The sequence below is a fragment of the Sturnira hondurensis genome, unplaced genomic scaffold, assembly GCF_014824575.4.
Source record: "Sturnira hondurensis isolate 20B ecotype Veracruz unplaced genomic scaffold, ASM1482457v3 Scaffold0007222, whole genome shotgun sequence".
Lineage (NCBI taxonomy): Eukaryota > Metazoa > Chordata > Mammalia > Chiroptera > Phyllostomidae > Sturnira > Sturnira hondurensis.
Window position 1 is genome coordinate 1,557,799 of NW_028079853.1, and position 20,909 is coordinate 1,578,707.

At 42.4% G+C, this 20,909-nt stretch overlaps 1 protein-coding gene across 1 annotated transcript; it reads right to left on the bottom strand.

Annotated features, from left to right (window-relative positions):
* Positions 1-6,919: 6,919 nt before the first annotated feature.
* On the bottom strand, positions 6,920-20,535 carry CSTA (cystatin A). The gene is made up of 3 exons (XM_037051544.1): positions 20,280-20,535; positions 11,445-11,546; positions 6,920-7,162 (listed from the first exon to the last, which is right to left on the bottom strand). The coding sequence occupies exons 1-3, from the start codon at positions 20,343-20,345 to the stop codon at positions 7,034-7,036; spliced, it is 297 nt and encodes a 98-aa protein (XP_036907439.1). The 5' UTR covers positions 20,346-20,535; the 3' UTR covers positions 6,920-7,033.
* Positions 20,536-20,909: the final 374 nt, after the last annotated feature.

Genomic DNA, 20,909 nt, shown 5'->3' on the forward strand with positions numbered 1-20,909 from the left:
ACAGCTATCTTTAATAAATCAGCAAAAAAGTGTTGGTGAGGATGTGGAGAAAGGGGAATGAACCCTTTTGCACAGTTGGTGGGAATGCAGATTGGTGCAGCCACTGTGGAAAGCAGTATGGAGACAGCTCAAAAAATTAAAAATGGATGTGCCTTATGACTTAGTGATCCCACTTCTGGGAATATATCTGAAGGAACCCAAAATACTAATTCAAAAGAACAGAAGCACCCCTATATTCATTGCAGTGTTATTTACAATCACCAAGATGGAAGCAGCCCAAGTGTCCATCAGTAGGTGAGTGGCTAAAACAACTATGGGACATTTATGCAATGAAATACTACTCAGCCATAAAAAAGAAGAAAATTTTACCCTTTGTGATAGCATGGATGGATTTGGAAAATATTATGCTAAGTGAAATAAGCCACTTAGAGAAAGACAAATCCCATATGCTTTCACTTGTATATGGAATCTAATGAACAACTGAACTAACAAGCCAAATAGAGACAGCCTTATAGATAGAGAGCAGGATGGCAGATATTAGGGTGTGAGTATATAGGGGGTGGAGGGATTGAGCAAAAAGGAAAAAGGACTCATGGACAGGAACAACAGTGTAGTGATTGCTGGGAAAGGGGAAGTATGATGGGCTCAAATGCTAATGAAAAAATACAATAAAAAATTTAAAAAACAGTGTCCTGTCTGGTGTGGCTCAGTGGACTGAGTGCCAGTCTGTGAACCAAAGGGTCGCTGGTTCAATTCCCAGTCAGGGCACATGCCTGGATTGCAGTCCAAGCCCCCAGTAGGGAGGGGATGCTTGAGAAGTAACCACACATTGATGTTTCTCTCTCTCCCTTCCTCTCTCTAAAAATAAATAAATAAAACATTTTAAAAAGTTAATAAAATAAAAAGGAAAGTTTCTTTATTGATGGTTGCATTTATTAGCAAGCATCATTCATCAACAGCCAGTGGAAAGAAAAAGACCACTTTTAGAATGTGACACCGAGACCCCGTCAGTTCAGTTCATCATACTTGCTTTGGTTAGTCTGGTAATCAAGCGACTTCAAACACTGGTGTCATTGACAAAAAGGTCTGAATACAGTAACATGAAAATAATGATCATGAGCTTCCTGAACTTGAAACATAAAAAATAAGGGAGAAAAGGAGGTTCATTTGCTACATGATTTTAGAAGGGAGAAGAAAAGAAGAATTGTCCTAGAAAATTTGAGATTTGCGGTTCTCATACGTATATTATAACCTATTTTATAAATGCCCACTGGTTGCATAGGAGGGTGCAGCCAGGGGTCCCCCAAAAGAAGGATTTGTAATGGGGTCCAGAACTTGGGGTGTCCTGCTCAAGTATTAAAAATATGGGATGTCCTCATCCCCACAAGTCTGAGCTGAAAAATACATTGAGCAGGACCATTGAGTTGTTTTGCATAGCAAGGGTTTCGCAGATAACTTCTGGAATGGTCACTTAACTTATCTATAACCTTTAACTGGTTCATAGGTATGTTAAATAGCTGTAGCCATGCTTTGAGCCAGGGAGAAGGGAGTGACTTCCACCAAAGATGTAACTAGGAGGCAACTCCTCAGCCCCCATTACAGTGCCTGCATGAGAGCTTGGTAATGATTGGCTCCACGCCATTGGACCATGTCTGCCCAGATTTACTATGGCAGCCCAGTAAAGCTGGAAGGATATTGGAGTCCTGGCAAGTGTAGCCAATTGTGGGAGGAGTTAGAAATGGGGCTGCAGAGGAAGATTGGCATGGGGATTTAAATGCATACGCAGCAGCCATTGGAAAGGGAACCATGCACTTTTGGCCAGAATGGGGACTCCCGCAGCCCTGTGAGAGGGAATCACCATTAGCTTTAGCAAAGAGAACCACGGGGCTTTGGCCAAAGTGGGGGACTCCCCCACCCCCTCAGCTATGAGAAGAATCACCACTCAGCTTTAGCAGAGAACTGCTACGCAGTTTCGACAGAGAATCACCATACTGTTGGGAACCACTCTGCCTGGTTTCAGGAGTTGTAACTGCCCCCCATGGATAAGGATGAGTGAATGACTTCCGGTATGCAAGCCACCAAGGAGACAAATCTTGTCTCTGGCAGCAACGCTGCTTCTGCTTCATTTCCTGCCCCCAACACTTGGTCAGTTAGTCTATGACAGATAAGACCCTTCAGGGGGGACCACCTAAGCCAGACACAATCACTTGGGAGGCCATCATGGAAAGACTCGGGGGACTGCAACAAAGAAGGAGTGATGGACCCTCACCCCCTGGCTATTCTGACATAGCCTGAGTCCCCATTTCCATCTGAGAGAAGTGTTTCCTGGCTCTAATCCACTTAAGCCTAAAAACCTTTGACGGGGAGGGCGGTGCAGTCCTCTGCTGGCTAGAGCAGGTTCCAGGGGTGATCGGGCATGAGAAAGAATTCACAAAGTCCTGAAGCCTGCTTTGCTAAGAGTGCTTTCATTTATATGATAAGGGTCCGAGCAGGAAATGAGTATGTCTCCCAAAGTTTCTGCAACCCCCCTTTACCTGACAGACACTGATTCAGACTAAGCCCTCAGATTTCTTTGAAATGTAGCTTTACCTATATTCCTGTGTATTACGACCCAATAAAAGCCGTTGAGGAAGGGGTTCTTGGCCTTTCTCCTCTGAGAGATTGGCTACCTCTCCTCCCCAAGCAGATCATGTCTTGGTAGTTTCACTTTCATTCGTGGTGGATGGGGGGACTTGCTGGTAAAGTTGCCCCCACACCACGAGGCTTTCTATTTCTTTTCCCGAGATACGGTACCTTGGACTGGGCAAAAAGGGAAAGAAGGACTGTGTGTTTGTGGGTACTTTTAGAGGCTTTGGGATTTTGATGAAGACATTAAGTCATTACTCTTAAGTCTGTATAACTTGAATAAACAATTCCTTTCCTTTTCACCAATCTCTGACATGGAGAGCTATAATTCCTTGGTGGTGGGCAAGGCAAACTTAGTATAGGAGGACCCCATGAGAAGGGGGGGTCCATTTGGTAACATTGTGTGACCCCTTCTCTGGTGGCCAATCACGGAAAATCATGGGAAACCACATGTGCAGTACCTTTAAAGTAATACAACTACTTGTACATGCTCAGTAAAATCTTGCCAAAACTAGCCAGGAAGGATCGGCCCTGTAAGAATAGAGTCCCTCCAGTCCCTGAGGTCAATCTCTGCTTGGAGTTGGCCTGCTCCCATATTTTCTGGTATAAACTCTGGGTGTTTGGTTCAATTCTTTGTCCCGATCACCAAGAACCTGGTTACCTGTGCCCACCTGTGACAGGACTAGGTGTTTGAATTAGATGCAACAGTTCCATATCAAGATGATGATGCTTCAGGGATTCCAGCTTACCCATACTTGGAAAGGAGCAGCTCACAGCCCCTCCATGGTAGTCTCAGATCCCATTCCCTTGCCTCCCTTGGATCAGGCAGGGAGAGACCTCCATACCTTATGTCAGCAGGGACTACAAGCAGGGACTAGGTCCCTTGTCCACAGGAAGTAATCACTGATAAGAAAACCAACTCCCTCCTAACTCCTGAAAGATTTTAGGAATGGAAGTCTCTGAGTGGGGGGGAATGAGACAGGCAGCAGGAACAAGAAGCTGGGAAAATTCCTGGGCAAGTGGGATGGGGAAGCTGAGACAGGAAAATAAACAAGGCCGAACAGTTCCAGTAATTTATAGCCACCTAGTGAATTACAAGACCTTATATCCCCTAACCAAGGACACTTGAGAATAAATGGTTTATACCTCTTTTCCCTAGCCATAGAAAACAGAACCTCTCTGGCCATAAATCACAGGCCTCACAGGCCTTGGGGAAGAGAGGAAGATGAATTCTACTGCAGACGGGAAGATAACCCTGGAACAGCGGAACCAGCTGGGGAAGAAAAGCAGCAGACTTCTCTTTCGGCTGCCCCTCCCAAGAAAAACAGCCTGTCGGTGCTCTCCCTAGGAATTTCCGCTCCAAAATTCCTATGCTTCCCTTATATAAACTTGCTTCTATAAGCTCTAGGTAAGGTGGGTGTTAGGGTTTTAACCTGGTACCTTCTCGGACTGCTGGTCTCTGTAGGAACAGAAGTGCAATTACACTCCAATCCCTGTCTCCGCTTTGGCTGAGTGGTGACGGGCAGCCCAAGCCCTGGACTCGGTCGCCCTCCTGTTTTACATTTACTGCAGGGATCTGTTGAAGGCCATGGGATCTTTTTAGAGAGCATGGGAGACGTGTCCATCACGCCTTGCTGTCAGGAAATAGCTGTGCTTATCAGTTATACAATTCGTGGAGAATTGCGTAACTGACCTTGTTTCTGTCTTTGATTTGGTTCCAACAATCTTAAAAGCCAAATTGGCAGGCTTGCCTCTGTCATCTAATCCTTCTTTATTTTAGAGAAGCCAGCATTTAGTCTAATAACCTCACTGTAGCTTTATTTATTTTTCAGTTCTTACTCTTATTTTTTCATTCCCCAGTCCCAATATTACATATGGTGCAAGTTTATCTTGTGGCTGTGATTTAATAACCTAGGGATGGTGATTTGAAACTGGAAAAGCCAGCATTCTGGCTGCCTGTCACCTACCAGACCCAACAAACAGAGACAGGGATTGAATCTTTACTGGTGCTTTATTCAGATGGTTGGTGATCTGAGAAGATGGTGAGTTTATACCCTAACAGGCCCCCTTATGTTTCCTTTCTAGACAGACTTTTTTATAAAGGGGCAAAAGTGTAGGTAAGAGATTTAGGATTTAAGGGGGAAAAAGTGTAGGTAATGGATTTAGGACTCTTAAGAAAGAGGTTAATCAGATAAAAGCTGCATTCTGGCAATTTCCCAAACACCCTTCACCCACTGACTGGCGGTTTTCTTGTCAATCTGGGTCCTGGGTTGTGGGCTGCTGATTGTTTCTCCCTGGAACAAATGGTCAGGTACCACCTTGATTTCTTATGGTCTCTCCTGGAGCTCAAAGGTCAATCACTTGTGGTCTCCTGGAGTCAGGGTGGGCTGTACCTGCATTTCCTGAAACATTAGCTTTTCACATGCATTGACTACTAGGCTTATTAACTATTACCTGAAGCTAAAGTTTTCCCACTCTTGAGTTCCCCAATTAATTTAAGTCCTTTTAAGAATATCTCAGGGTAGAAAAAGATAAAAATTTCTAGATGGAAAATTGAAGGTCGTGACTAGGATTGTGTGGATTATATTTAAACCCAGATAGGTAAGGGATGATAACCAGAGCCAAATAAGCGTTCTGTTTGCAATCTCAGAATCTGCTTCAGTTGTTCCACAGGTTTATCAATTCTGACCTGCTTCCTGACTCACCTTCCCTTGCTGCCCATGACAGAGACTGACAAGGCTCTGGCTGCTGTGCCCTGCTTTTCTAAGTTGTTTGTCTCTCTAGAACCCACATGGAACTTGGCATTTCTTTGGTGGTGGAAGGAGACTTGCCTTGGGGTGGAAAACACACAATACAATACACAGATGATGTAGAATTGTATATTTGAAACCTGTATAATTTTATTAACCAAAGTCACCCTAATAAATTCAATAAATTTAAGAGAAAAAAGATACTTCTTTGAAACAGGTATTTTAGAGTAAAACTCACTAATTTAGAAAGCAATAGCTGAAGTAAGTTAAACTGATTTGTTCAGATGGCTAAGTTTTTTTTCTCCTTTTAATAACCTTTGCCTCCCAGAAACTTGCATTTTAATAGTTGGGCCAGGTAGTTCTTAAAGACACCAGGTATTTACATTCCAAAAGTATGGCGGGGGTGAGGGGGGTGGNAGTTGTTTGTCTCTCTAGAACCCACATGGAACTTGGCATTTCTTTGGTGGTGGAAGGAGACTTGCCTTGGGGTGGAAAACACACAATACAATACACAGATGATGTAGAATTGTATATTTGAAACCTGTATAATTTTATTAACCAAAGTCACCCTAATAAATTCAATAAATTTAAGAGAAAAAAGATACTTCTTTGAAACAGGTATTATAGAGTAAAACTCACTAATTTAGAAAGCAATAGCTGAAGTAAGTTAAACTGATTTGTTCAGATGGCTAAGTTTTTTCTCCCTTTAATAACCTTTGCCTCCCAGAAACTTGCATTTTAATAGTTGGGCCAGGTAGTTCTTAAAGACACCAGGTATTTACATTCTAAAAGTATGGCGGGGTGGGGGGTGGGGAGTAAACTCCTCCCAGAAGGATTTGGTTTCATACAGCCAATAATCTATAAGCCTTTTGAGATGAATAGGGGAGGTTTTGGGAAGGTAAAAGGATTTGATGGGCTCTGAATTGTTTCTGGAACCACGCCTCTGGACCTGTACAGACTGCATTTGTGAAGCAAGGACAGTCATATTTAATACCTCAGCAACCAGGTTGCCACCCCAAAATTGGCAAAGGACTGACAGATCCATCCACCCATTTTTGAAATATCTCTTTCCATGGCTTTTTAAGATGAAAGCTATTTGCAAATGCATCAGAGTAAAATAATGTCTGTCTCCAGATGAGGAGAACTTAAAATGAAGTTCTGGTTATGGATCTGATTATAACGCAATTGATAAAGAACATTTGGCCTTGGCTGGTGTGGCTCAGTGGATTGAGCGCCTGCCTGAGAACCAGAGGGTCATAGGTTCAACTCCCAGTCAGGGCACATACCTGGGTTGCAGGCCAGGTCCCCAGTAGGGGATGTGTGAGAGGCAACCACAGACTGATGTTTTTCCCTCTCTTCTTCCCTCCCTTCCCCTCTCTCTGAAAATAAATAAAACCTTTAAAAAAGAAAAGAGCAATTGCTTAGGCCTGACTAAGTTTTACAAGATTTCCAATTGACATCAATTTGTAGGAAACTGCTCTAAAGCAATAACATTGATTTTGAGAAAGAAAAGGTAATTACTATTTAATACAATAGACAAATAGTTGAAGAGACTCATTTATTTAAACAAATGTTTCTTTATTGGTAGTTGCATTTATTAGCAGGAGTCATTAATCAATAGCCAGTGGAAGGAAGCAGACCACTTCTGTAGCACACCGCTAAAAGCCGGTCAGTTCATCATCCTTGCTTTTGTCAGTCTGATAATCAGTAAGAGTCAAAGACTGCTGTCGTTGAGGAAGTGGCTTGAATATTTTCATGTGAATATAACTATTATGACCTACTCGAACCTGAAAGATAAAAGAAAGAAAAAGGAGGTTCATTTGCATGGATCTATGACAAGTGAGAATCCATAAACCTTTACGTGGCCATAAAAAAAGAAGGAACTTTTTGTGATCGCATGGATGGACCTGGAGATTATTATGCTAAGGGAAATAAGCAAGTCGGTGATTTCCAGTCAGGACACATGACTGGGTTGCAGGCCTGGTGCCCAGTAGGGGGTGTGCAAGAGGCCATAAGTGAGATCATAAGCAAAGGGTATATGATTTCACTTATATGTGGAATCTAATGAAAAGAAACTCATGAACAAAATAGAAATAGAGGCACAAATACATGGAACAGACTGACAGCTGTCAGGAGAGGCAGGAAGGAGGAAAAAAAGGTGAAGGGTTTAGTCAAAGAGTGTATATGCATGGCACATAGACACCCAACAGTGTGGTGTGGGGGGTGAGGACAGGGGGGAGTGAAAAGGGGGAATATGGAGATATCAGTAATAGTGTAAATAACAAAAATAAAAACAAAAAATATGCATAAAACCGTAAAAGACTTCATTATAATAAGCTTTTCTGGAACAATATACCTAGACCAGCATTCTTAGACACTTGGTTTTCAAAAACTTATCACCTTATTTTATGAGAGAAATGGCAGGTTAAAGGTATGGCAAGTGACATAAGTCACTTGGTGTATTTTAGGTCCTAGGTCCTAAAATATAAAATAAAATAGGTGTATTTTATTTTATATTTTAATACAATTTGGGCACAAATTAGGTGCATTTCATCTTCAAAGAGGTACAGAGGCTCAGTGACACTTTTTTTGACTCCTAGACTGGGACAATTTATTTGCCATATGATTTAAGAAGGAAGAAGAAAAGCAGAGTTGTCCTAGAAAATTTGAGATTTGTGGTTCTCATATGTATATCATAACCTATTTTATAAATGCCCACTGGCAGGACTGAGCAGGGCCCGGGGGGTGGACAGTCTGGTCTCCCTTCTAAAGTAAGTAGATCTTGCTGGAAGGTAATTGGTATGAAGATTGAAATGGTAGTTTGGGTAAGAATATCTACTTTTGATCTTGGTTGAGACAATAAAGTTGTGCTTAGAACAATATTTAATGTGTTCTGATGACCCTTCTTAACCTAATTTTATTTTATTTTAATTTTTTAAAAAAGATTTTTATTATTTATTTATTTATAGAGAGGGGAATGGAAAGAGAGAGGGAAATATCAATATATGGTGACCTCTTGCACACCCCCTACTGGGGACCAGGCCTGCAACCCAGGCATGTGTCCTGACTGGAAATCGAACTGGTCACCCTTTGGTTCACAGGCCGGTACTCAGTCCACTGAGTCACACCAGCCAGGGCTGCTAACTGAATTTTAACAAATGCCATTTATTAAATGTTTCTTCTGTGTCAGACACTATGATGAGCATTTTATATACATGATCTATTTAATTCTTATTATGGGCCTGAAAAATGTGGAACAATGATGATTTTATAGATGCTGAAGCAGATTCAGAGTGATTAAGGACAATAATTTTCCATAAATCTCTCGGCTAATCAGGGACAGAGCCAACACTCAGATTCAGACTTCAACACTTGGGTTCTTTTCACTCTATGGCACAGGTGGCAAACACAAGGCCCTTGGGCCAAATCTGGCCCTTTACCTTGTTTTCTCTGACGCGCACCTTGTTTCTACCCAGTGGCAGTGCCGAGCTCTCGCTCAACTGTTCGGGAGTAATTACATTTATACAATCCTAACATTACATTTAGCCCTTTGAAAGCAACCACAAGGCTAATGTGGCCCCAGGTGAAAATGAGTTTGAAACCCCTGCTCTGTGGTGTAACCTATTAAAAGCATTCATTTTGTGCTTAGAGCAGGGCACCAGCCTTTGCGTATATTATTAGAGCCAGTAGTTAAGCATCAGACCTCCTGGCTTCTGCTTTTATTAGTTGTCTAATCTCTGTTACTTTACCTTCCCAGGGGTCAGTTGTCTCATCAGTAACACAAGAAAAACAATCATACTTATCCAATTGATTTGTTGAGAGGATTAAATGAGATAATACCGCCCCCCCCCTCCTGCTCTTAGAACAGTGCCTGGTACATCCTTTGTTCCACACAACACCATGCAAAGCAGGTTATTGTCCGCTTTGGGCAATCACACAGGTTTTGGCTAGCAGAGCAAGTCCAACAAAGGTTCAAAGCCAGGACCAAAGCCTACAATCCCTCCATTTTACCACCTGCCTTTGGATAGGCCCCTGAGAAGGAGCAGAGAGGGTCACATCACCAGCAGCACCTTCAGTCTAGAGTGGCCCAGAGCAAAGGGATTAACCGCTAGGCTGATAGGAAGTCTGAGGGAACTGGGGTCAGTGGCTAAGGTCCAGTGGGAGAGATCTGTAACAGAAGGAAGGAGAAGGTGGGGAAAGCGGGTAGGGGAGAAAAGGAAAGGGAAGAGAAGAGACTGTGTTTAAGCCTGGGCAGGTGTTTGGGCCAGGCATTTTCAAGATAGTTTTCTGATGTGTTTTTAAAGAAATTTATGAGCTAATCAATATGTGACAGTTACACACTTAAATTGTAACTTATCAAAATAATGATCCCAATATTGATGGAATGCTTGTTATGGAACAAAATCATTTTTTATTTGGAGAGAGTTCTTTTCCAGCTAGGAAGACAGCAGGCTGCTTTCCGAGCACAGGGCAGGTTCTCACACCCCAGGGCCCCACACCCTGCACACACCCCAGGGCCGGGCATATTTCATAGCTCCGATTTGGTAGGACTGGGTCCATCCACTTCCATAATTCAGTATTGTGATTTTTCTCATGCTGAGCTAGTTAGCACTGCTTATTTTATTTTCTTTGTTCAAAACTTTTTAGAAAATTTCTACATCTTATAATTAATTTTATCTTTAAAAATAAACAGACTGTGCCTCCTTCAAATTATTTAGTAAACATCAAGTAAACGCATTTGAATGTCTGTAGTTATATTTAGTAAATCAGAATTATCCTCTCAATACAAAAGGGCAAAACTGACTCCCAAATGTCTCGAGTTGACATGTCGAATTGGTGCCCTCTCAGTAAGTACACAAGCTTTTTTCTTCAATTGGAACTGGAGCAATACATCATTTAATTTTTTATATAGATATAAAATTAATTTTAGAATATTTTGATGTTTCATTGCTTTGTAATATACCTTCAGTGCCACAAGTTGAATCTATTTGAGTTGCAAAAAATTTGTAAAGTATATTAATCAAAATAAAAATGGGCAAAAGAGGTTTAAATGAGTTTCCCAGTCAATGATTGAAGTTATTCCTTACATCCACTCATTTAGACACATAGAAGCACAATGCTTCGCCATGGAATGAACTTCAGGAGAGCTCCTGGTCCAGCCCCGGCCTTCACGCTCCCACTTCACATGCTAAGTAGCCACAGCCACAAGCTAAATATGATCTGAACTTTTATGAAATCTTTTCCTATACAATTTCTGGAAATTAAGTTAAGAATCAATAGAAGAAGACTTTCTAAATTAACATGAGAAAGGCTATAGGGAACTGTTCCGTGAGTCATGGGACTGTAGCCCAGGCCCTACTCAGAAAAGACAGTGGGAGTGAGGTCTGGCACACAGGAGCCATGCCCACAGATAGGTTCTCCCGTGGCGAATCAGGCCTACACTGTACCTAGGCTGCTTGCTACAAGACTTGCTTTTGCTAAAACTCCCTCACCCTGGATTGAATCAGAAAACATTTACTGCATATCTCTAAAGTAACTTCCTAAAATCTGTGTTAAACCTCCCAAGTATGAAATGTAACCAGTTCAACCACTTTCCCTCTTGATCTGTAACATTCTTCTCTTTGAAGTAAATAGCAACATTTTTTCCTTTGTTACCTGTAAAAGGTAATCACGTACAGCAAACCTGTGAAGAGTAAATGAGGACCATCCTCAATGTAGTGTAACCAGAAAAGCAATAAAAGCCTGTCCAGGCAGGGGGTGGGGCCCTCTCTCTCCCTTAGAGAGTGGCTGTGCCATCCCTTTTTCTCCACAGGACTTCTGTAGTCTGTGTGAGTTTGTCTCTCGAAGCCACAACACACAGACTTTGTGGGCCAGAGTCTGCATCAAGAGGCGACATAAATACACTGACATCTACTAAATTTGAGAGTTTACTCCTTGGGAAGTATGCTAGGTGGGCATCTTGATTTAGGACAAGGTGAAGGAAGAAATTATGTGGTAGAGGTGACAGGGAGCACCACATAAAGTGAGAAATGCAGTCTCTTGGTGCCAAAGTGGATGTTGAAGTCTAACCTTAATGTAGTAGTTTATTCCAGCAACCACTTGAGTTTTGTATTCTATAGCTTCAAATTCTTCATAAGTTTCATTTGTTTTTTCTTCAAGCTGTGGTTTAACCTTAAGAAAAGAACAAACAAATTATCAAAAATATATTGGATTCCATTTACATGATTTACACATGCAGGACCTCACATTCTGAAATGATGATAATGAGATCTGTGAGCTATTTTCATTTTTCTTTTTTGGTTGCCTCTTACATGCCCCCAACTGGTGACATGGACCCCAACACCGGCATGTGCCCTGACTGGGAATCAAACTAGCCACCCTTTGGTTTGCAGACAAGTGCTCAATCCACTGATTGAGTTTCATATTTCAGGGTGTAGCTCCATATCTCAAAGAAAGAAAAACACCTATATTTTCAAATGCTTTTATTTCCTTTGATGCATAATTTAGTAGAAATCTATTTTTAATAAATAAAAGTACTAAGCCTGGGTCAAATATGACTTGATCGCATTTGTTTCAATATACTATAGATTTTATTAGATAAAATTTTATTTAGTATTTTGGTGTCTGTAGTGTTTCCTAAATGGCTGTACTGTCTTGTTTGCTTGTTTTCCATCACCATTTATCCCACCCATACCCTCTTGCATGTGATTTCACTCATATGTGAAATCTAATTAACAAACTTAACTATCAAGTAAAACAGAGACAGACTCAGAGAGAGCAGGCTGGCATGTCTGGAGGGGAGGGGTGGTGGGTGAGGACTTGGGGGGTGGAAAGAATGGGGGGAAGGGTTTTCAGGAACTACTATAAAGGACACATGGACAAAATCAAGGGGAAGGGTGGAAGCAAGGAAGGGAAGTGGGTTTGGCTGGGATGGGTGGAATGTGCGGGGGTTGGGGGATCGCAGACAACTGTAATTGAACAACAATAAAATAATGAAAAAAAAGAGAACTTACGGACATGGAAAAGAGGTGATAATTGAGGGGGGGAATGGGTGGATGGAAAAGACCTATGTTTAATAAGATCACATGGGCTGACTAAAAGGTCAAATTTGGTTCCTTTAGGCTCAGTTTACATGAACTTAATTTGGTAATATGGTAATTCTTTTTTAAATTTTCACCTTAGGATACATTTTTTGATTTTAGAGAGAGAGGAAGATAGAGAGAGAAAGAAAAAAGAGACAGACATTGATGTGAGTGAGAAACATCTATCAGTTGCCTCCTGAACATACCCTGACAGGGGATCTATCCTATAACCTAGGTATGTGCCTTAAGGGGGAATCAAACCCCTAACCTTTTTGGTGTACAGGACAATGCTCCAACCAACTGAGCCCTCTGGCCAGGGCTGGCTATATGGTAATGTTTTGAGTGGCAAAGCCTTAATAGTTATATATGTCTTTGACTAATATAAAAAAGGAGCAAGGGAAGAACAATAATTACTCTTCCATTAAAGAGTTTGTTTGAAAATAATTCCTGACTCAAAATTGCAAAAACAGTACTGTATATCTCAAGATCCTTAATTTAATCTCATCTGCAAGTCCCTTTGCCGAGTAAGGTGACATTTTTATAGGATGCAGGAGTTTGGATGGCCATCATTCTGTCAAACACGGAGTAATAGGCTTAGATGCCAGAATTCCTGAACCAAGGATGAGAAGGGAGCAAGAGAGTCTCAAATCCAGTAAGTGAACTTTGACTGAACCCAAGTTTTCAGTGTAGGTCCTTCATTCGGCTCCCAGTTGGGCCTCATGTGCTAGCGTACACCATGGTCTCTGTCGCTGGGTTGCTGCTAAGAGTAGAGCTCTAGCCTTTGCTCTGGGGAGGACAGGTAGTAGCTTGTCTTGCAGGGTGGAGGACAGTGAGAGGGAAGGATCTGGGGGCGGTCTGACTGCCCCTCAGACAGACGGCCATCAGTCCTCCGGCTTTAGCTCCATGCCTCAGTCTCCTCTCCATCAGTTTCTGAAGTAGCTTGTGCTTGAGGTAGCTTGGAGTTCTGCAGTGAGAACCCACTTGCATCTGGCTCAGACATTCCCCTCTGTGGCTCAAGTTGTGTCTGGATGGCTCAGTCACTTGCCGTTGTTCACCTCTTTTCTATCTCCACACTTTTGTCTCTATCTCTAAGGTGGTCTTTGCCTATCTCCTGTCGTCTCTATAGCTGTGTGTCTGTGCCCCTTTCCCCTGATCCTTTTCTATTATTTAGAGGGAAGAGGAAAATAAATGCGTGTGCTTGATGCGCCTTGTTTATTAGGAAGTTGCTTCCCAGCCCTTCACTGAAGCATCACAGTCCAAGACAGACCTCCAGTCCCTCCCATCAGTGCGCAAATGTTTTCAATTCTTTCCTATTGGTGCCTCTTTTTGGGTGCAAGTATTTTCAAGATTGAAGCCATTTGCAAGCTAGGCATTCTCAGACCACTTCCGAGGGCAAACACTTCCTGGACTACTTAACACTTGTTTCTTCCTGTCAACTTCCGAATGACAGAAAGAATGTGATTGCTTTCCTGAGATGAAAACTGAAGCTCCAAATGGAGGAAGGAAGAAGACGAACAGTGAGGAAAAACCAGGAATGAGAAGAGAGAGGGTGTAGGGGAGAGAAGGCGAAGTGGGTAATGTTGGAGAGAGAGGATGGGTGAGGGAGGGGTTACTGTCCTGCTGTTGCCTCTGTCCTAATCGGTTTCAGCCAACACTGGGCACCGGTCAAATTAGAAAGGGTTGGAAAGGGTTAATCTGTACACAAAACCCCAAATGACCTATTTTAACCTTTCACGAATGAGGAACCTGGCCTGTGAGGAAAACATGAGTGCTTATGGCTAATTAATTGCTAATTATATTTATTTAAAGTTTTGAGTTCCTTGCCTGATGACTTAAATATCTGTTACCTGTTGCAGTTATCTATACTCTCTGGTTTCCAGTCTTTTGGTCCTGTTTTTACCGCATATCACAAGCATTTATTTCTATCTGTCCTAGCTAGAGCTGCAACTGTCCATTGTATCTGTGCAGTCTGGAAGCCCAGAGTCTTCCACGACAGAGTGGTCCTGGTTTGTTTCTGTAAGTGCACCAGCACCTGCCAGAGTGTGTGCCCTGGTTGCAGGTTCACTGTAGTGTCTTCCCCGGGAACTGGAGGGATTCGGCTGCAGGACCCCCTGCAGATACCAAAATCTGCAGATGCTCAAGTCCCTTATATGAAATGGCATAGTACATATTTGCATATAGCCTGCAGCATACTTCATTAGTGTGTTTTCAGTATAGGGCTTGGCACAGGGCAAATTAAAGGGTTGTTTTTTGGAACTTTCTGGGATTGTTTTCCCCAAACATTTTGATACATGTTAGGTTGAATTTGCAGATATAACACTGGTGGATATAGAGAACCTACTTATTTATTAGCTGTAGCCTTGCTTCCCTTTTCATAAAACAGATTTGCGTTGTTGGAAGCTGTGAACCGAGGTGATAAGATTTAAGTTGAGGAGCAGGAAAAGGGGCAGAGCAGGAAGAAGCTGGTCAGTGAAACCTCAAGTTTCAGAAGGCAGCGTGGTGCTGAATGGCCCCCAGGATGGATGTTCAGAGGTGAAACCTCAAGTTTCAGAAGGCAGCGTGGTGCTGAATGGCCCCCAGGATGGATGTTCAGAGGGTGAAGGCCAGCTAGGAGTGATGTTCAGGAGCCTGGTGGAAAACAGCCAGACCTTGGGCTGGACACAGGTGGGGTTCAGTTCCTCAGCCTGCCATGCATGGTGGTGGCTGAGGCGCTGGAGGGGACAGTGTAGGGGAATTGCTTGGGCCCCAGCAGGAGAAGGATGCTACTTGCGAGGAGCACCTGGTGACATACATGCATGTACCCCAGGGCTGTTCAAGCATTTCTTACTGCTGCAGAGCATGAATCTTGGCAAGTTGTTAGTGCTCTAGAATCTGAGGATTCCAGCCATGCTGCACACAACACCCAGGAGTTTTTCTTGTGTCTAATATTTCTGCAGAATCATTTAGACTACGCATCATTTAGGAAAGAATAGATGGGAAGGTAATGGTGGCAACATGGATAGGCCATACTTTGGGAAGTTTTACAGTGTAGTAAGGAAGGAGAGTTTAAGTAGCAGCATGAAAATACAGTAGGGCTGGTGAGAGGTGCCTCGTGGACATTTGCAGGCTGACCATGTTTTGAGGGAAGGAGGAGGCATGGGGCAAGGCACCCAGCACACATGAAGTCATGGCACCTGGCATAAGAGAGTAGGGGCCGACTTAAGAAAAGAGGACAAGGTCTTAGCTGGGAGGGTGGAATGAGATCAGAGGGGGTACATAAATCAGGGCATTTCTACACAGGATGACCACAGTCTTCTATGAGTGGAACTGAGATGCTGGCTGGAGGGACCATGGCGATAGGAGGGATTGAGGAACTGAGGAGACATAAGGTCCAGCTCCATCTCTGTGGGGTTTCTAGAAAAGGACCAACAAGCTATGACAAAAAGGATGTTTTGGCAACCCCAAGGTTCTATTGCTGCTATTCCCCGGCATGAATCCTAGATTTGCAATGGGTGAGTTTTCTGTGGTTTTGTGTGTTCCTTGATCAATTTTTTGTGAACCTGGAGCAGAAGCTGAGGAGGAAGGGGTGGCCGTGGGAGTGACCTCTGACTGAGGACTGGGATGCCAGAAGCTCACGGGGTCATGGAGACCAGGGATGGAGGAGAGTATGGAACCACCCATTGTGGGCCCAGGCTGCACGAGTGATCTAATAGGCCTATGTGCAGGATGGCGATGGGAGGGTGAGTGCCCGAAGGAATCTGGGGTGGTTGCATGGCAGGTTCCCTGGGGCTGGGGCCATGGGAGAGGTGACTAAGGAGGAGGCTATAGTCGGAGAGCAGAACACAGACTCGTGGGTGAGTGAGCGCCATGACATGCTAAGCCCCGAGGTGTGTCCCTAATGGTATGCAGATGGTGTATTTGTATGGTGTCGTGGCAGACTAAAACCACAATCTGTGTGCTTGCCAGTAATTGTACGCAGGGATGTGGTTTGACTTGTGTGTGTGGGTTTTATGTGTATGTACCTGTGCATGTGTAATTATAGCTCTTATTTCTAAAAATAATTATTGAAATAATATTTCTTTCCTGCCCATAAATATTGTCAGAAATCTCATGCAATGTGTGTGTGTGTGTATATATATATATATATATATATATATATATATATATATATTACTTATAATATAAAATAATGGAAAGTAGTAATGGTCCAGAAGCTATTGGTCAAGTCATTCACTTAATCCTTAATTACACATATACAAGGTGAGGCAAAAGTAGGTTTACAGTTGTAAGTACCTGAAACATAGAGCTTATGCTTAGATTATTATTTACATATTAATCATTGTATTTTTCATGTGAACAACTATAAAACTACATTTGGCCCACCCTGTATTATTGGCTTTTATGGGTGGGGCATGTATGACTTTATTTTCTTGTGTTTATCTCTTATCTCCAACCTACTTTGTAAATTTCCAAGGGCAGGGACTATCTTTACATCTTTTATACCCCTTCTCTGTCTATGGTAATTCACATAGTACTGTGCACATCATCAATGTCTTCTGAATGAAGAGCCTGGGCTTGTTTTGGGGGGACAACTTTTCTCCCCAAATAGGAAGAAGGGTATAGCCAAGACACTCAACTGATACCCAGAGAATCTCGGAAGAGGAGGTTTCTTTCATGTGTACTCTGGTCCCAAGTACCGTAAGCATAGTACATGATTCTGCAATTACCATCCAGTCTCTGTTATCTTCAGAATGGGCACACTCTTTTCCTCTCTCCTCGGAAGTGTTCATCTTCTGAACCCCAAACCCCTTGTTTGATCTTCTTATCTGACCTCATTCAACACCCATCTCTCATTTTGATGTCAAACTCCTTGAGTAGGCAGTTACCATTTTTCGAGATGCCTCCCCCTCTCAGTGGATGACCTTTCCTTTCCGCTCCCTCCTTCCTAATGGGGTTCTTCCTCCCGTTGGCATTCCACCAGGAAGCTCTCCAACAACATCGGGGAAAGCCAATAAAGCTCAGCTCCTTCAAGAGCACCCATATTTTAATGGGTAGTTTCCCTAAATGGATTGGAAACTCCTTGAGGGCAGGCCCATGTCTTATTGCCACATGGAAATTTTATGATATTTAAAACAGTGCTAGACACCTAAGACATATTCAAGAATTCACTGATATTCATTACTCATGTTGATTTAAATGAGGCCTGTTGCTTGCACAGAAAAGGCGAATTTGCCACACTGTATCTCACCACTGTTTTTCCCTTACCCCACATAAGTTCTCCAGATTCCTGCCACTGTATGGTAGAAAAGGCAGGTGGTCAAAAATAAAAAATCTGGAGATGGGCTAGCTTCTCGATAAGGTGGTTATTAACATCTTTGAATCTCAGTTTCTTCATCTGAAAAATGGGCATCATGCTTTTCTCCCTGCCCCAGGGGTTAGAAAGATCAAAATGAGAGATTGAAAAGGAGGGCAAAGCTTTTACAGCTGCAAAGTGCCTTTCTGGGGTGAGGAAGGTATTAGAAATACCTATGTCTCATTCTCCCTCTCTGACAGGATTGAGATGCATGGCAAGAAACGGTTCACAGACAAATATTAACAATGCAAGGCCTTTGGATAGCTTCTTTTTTTTTTAAACCTTTTTTTAAAGATTTTATTTATTTATTTATGTTTAGAGGGGAAGGAGAGAGGGAGAGAAACATCAATGTATGGTTGCCTTTTGTGCATCCCCTGCTGGGAGTTGGCCTGCAGGGAACCGGCCTGCAACCCAGGCATGTGCCCTGACAGGGAATCAAACCCCAATCCTCTGGTTTGCAGGCCTGTGCTCAATCCACTGAGCTACACCAGCCAGGGCCTTGGCTAGCTTCTTTTTAAAAAAACAAACAAGTTCTCGCTAACCAAGATAGGCTTTTAAAAATCATTAAAATTAAGCCCTGGCTGGTGTAGCTCAGTGGATTGAGCATTGGCTGAGAACCAAAGGGACACCAGTTCAATTCCCACTAAGGGCACATGCCTGGGTTGCAGGCTGGGTCCCCAGTAAGGGGCCATGTGAGAGGCAGCCACACATTGATGTTTCTCTTCCTCCGTTCCCCTCTCTCTAAAAATAAATAAATAAAATCTTTAAATTAAAAAAAACATTAAAATCAAAGTTTTCCACACCCTGTATATTTTAAATCTCTTATTACTCATCCTTCTTACAGCTTTGCCCCCTAGAGAGCCCCCAGGGGATTTTCCACGGTTAGAGATGCTTTCAGGCAAAAATCTGAAGTAAACAATTGTGGTGCCTCACCTAGGCATGTCTTCTCAGTCTTAACAGCTCTGAGGTCGGCAGGGCAAAAGGCATTATCTTCATTTCACAAGTGAAACAGAATATTTTGGCAACACTGTGTTTTCAGAAAGCTGTCTCTCACAGATTTCTTAGGACATCATGTGTCTCTGATCCTGAAGGCAAGTGAAGTCATGGACAGCAGCAAGGGCATTGCCTGAGAGCTTGTTAGAAATGTAGACTACCAGCCCCACCTCGGACCCACTGAGCCAGAATCTGCATTTTAACAAGCCCCCGGGGGGTTGGGCTCATTAAACTTGTGCACGAATATTCCAGTTTGAGAACACTGACTCTATGCAGGGATTCAACAAAAGCACTCATTATCTTCTTCAGGAAAACAAAACAAAAACAACTCCAAGGTATTATTCTTTAAAAGAACTCATTGAAGAGAAATATTTATCACCAAAAAATGGATGGTAGGATTCCAGGCATCTGATCTCTCAGAGAGATTGCAAGGGCCCTACACAGAGAATTCCATCTTTTCCACTTACACAAGAAGCTGATCTTGCTTGCCAAACACTGTCATAGAATGAAGTTTCAAAGAAAAAGCAAGAAGGAATGCTACAAGAAAATAGAAAACAAGGCCTGAACTGCGGGGCTCATTTGGTTGAGCGTCTTCCAGCAAACAGAAAGGTCACTGGTTCTATCCCTGCTTAGGGCACATGCCTGGGTTGGGGAGCTTGTGAGAGGCACTCTATCCATTTTTCACACACACACATCAGTGTTTCACTCCCTCTCCTAATCCCTCCTGTCCCCTAACTCTAAAAATAAATAAATTTAAAAAAATAAAATAGAAAATGTTACAAACCTAAAATAGTAATTTGTATTTTTCTTTGTATATTGCATATAAAATATGCAATATAATAAATTTTATTATATGGGTGATAGCTAACCAAACAACTTTCTAATAAACATTTAATGTCCTATTTTCACTATAATCGATTCTGGAATCACCATGAACTATTCCACATCTATTCTCTACTAGTTTAATCATCTTCTAAATACTGAATAAAAAAAAAACCCCACTGTCTATTTGGTTAAATTTGTAGGAAATTTGTAAGTGGATTGCCTCTACCATGTTCTTCTTAATTCAACTTATTCAAAGAAAAATCTCCGTGCAATGCATTTGAAGTCCAGTTTGTCAAATTGTTAACATCCTCAGACTTTAATTACATGTTGGCTCCACATGGTGAGATTAGAAAAATTTTGTCAGAAACTGAGTTAACAATCCTAGAATCATACATAGTAAGAGCTTTGGAAATGATACAATAAAAATTCTTCTACGAATGGGAAACTGGGGCTCTGAGAGGGGATATGACTCAAGCTCATTCTCACAGTTGGGACTATTAGAGGTTTCATCTTTTAAAAGAGGAAAATTCTTTTAGTTGTAAGAAAGCCTGAACAAAACTACACATTTCCCAGTATTCTGGTTTTCATGTTCACTCACATTTTTAACACAGGGACTAAACCTAGGAACTAAAAATTTTAGATTAAACCATTCCATGGGGTGCATCAACTCACCTCATCAGCAATCTTCTGGATTTCTGGAGTGGCCGGTTTGGCTTCAGTTAAACCTCCAGGCATCATTTTGGCTAATTGCTTCTTGGCTGGGCAGGATACTGGAACTGAAGTGTCAGGTAAGCGTGGAGACTCCTGTCTTTAAAGAGGGTTGTTCTGAGCTCCGCCTATAGAGTGCTTTATTTTCCTTAAGAGCACAAGGAAAATGAGTATGTGTTGAGACAAGTCTTCCTGCTTTACCAATAAAATAGCTAACAGGAATTGGGAGGAGCTTGTAGTCAAGGCTGAACAAATGGGTTTGCACAAGGAGTCATGATGTAGTAAGAACTACACTTAGGGAAGTGCAGTTCTTCCCTAAGAACTCACTGTCAGCACTCTCTGAAAATGGTTCCATCCTGTTGCATGTGAGTTGTGAAAGCTGAGGCCACAGCCAGAGTTTCCCAAGGTCTCAAAACCTCTTACATGCTATTTTGTTTTAAAAAATATTTTCTTTGTTTTTTTAGAGATAGGGAAGGGAAGGAGAAAGAGAGGGAGAGAAACATTAATGTGTGGTTGCCTCTCGCACGCCTCCTACTGGGGACCTGGCCCGCAACCCAGCAGGTGCCCTGCCTGGGAGTTGCACTGGCGACCTTG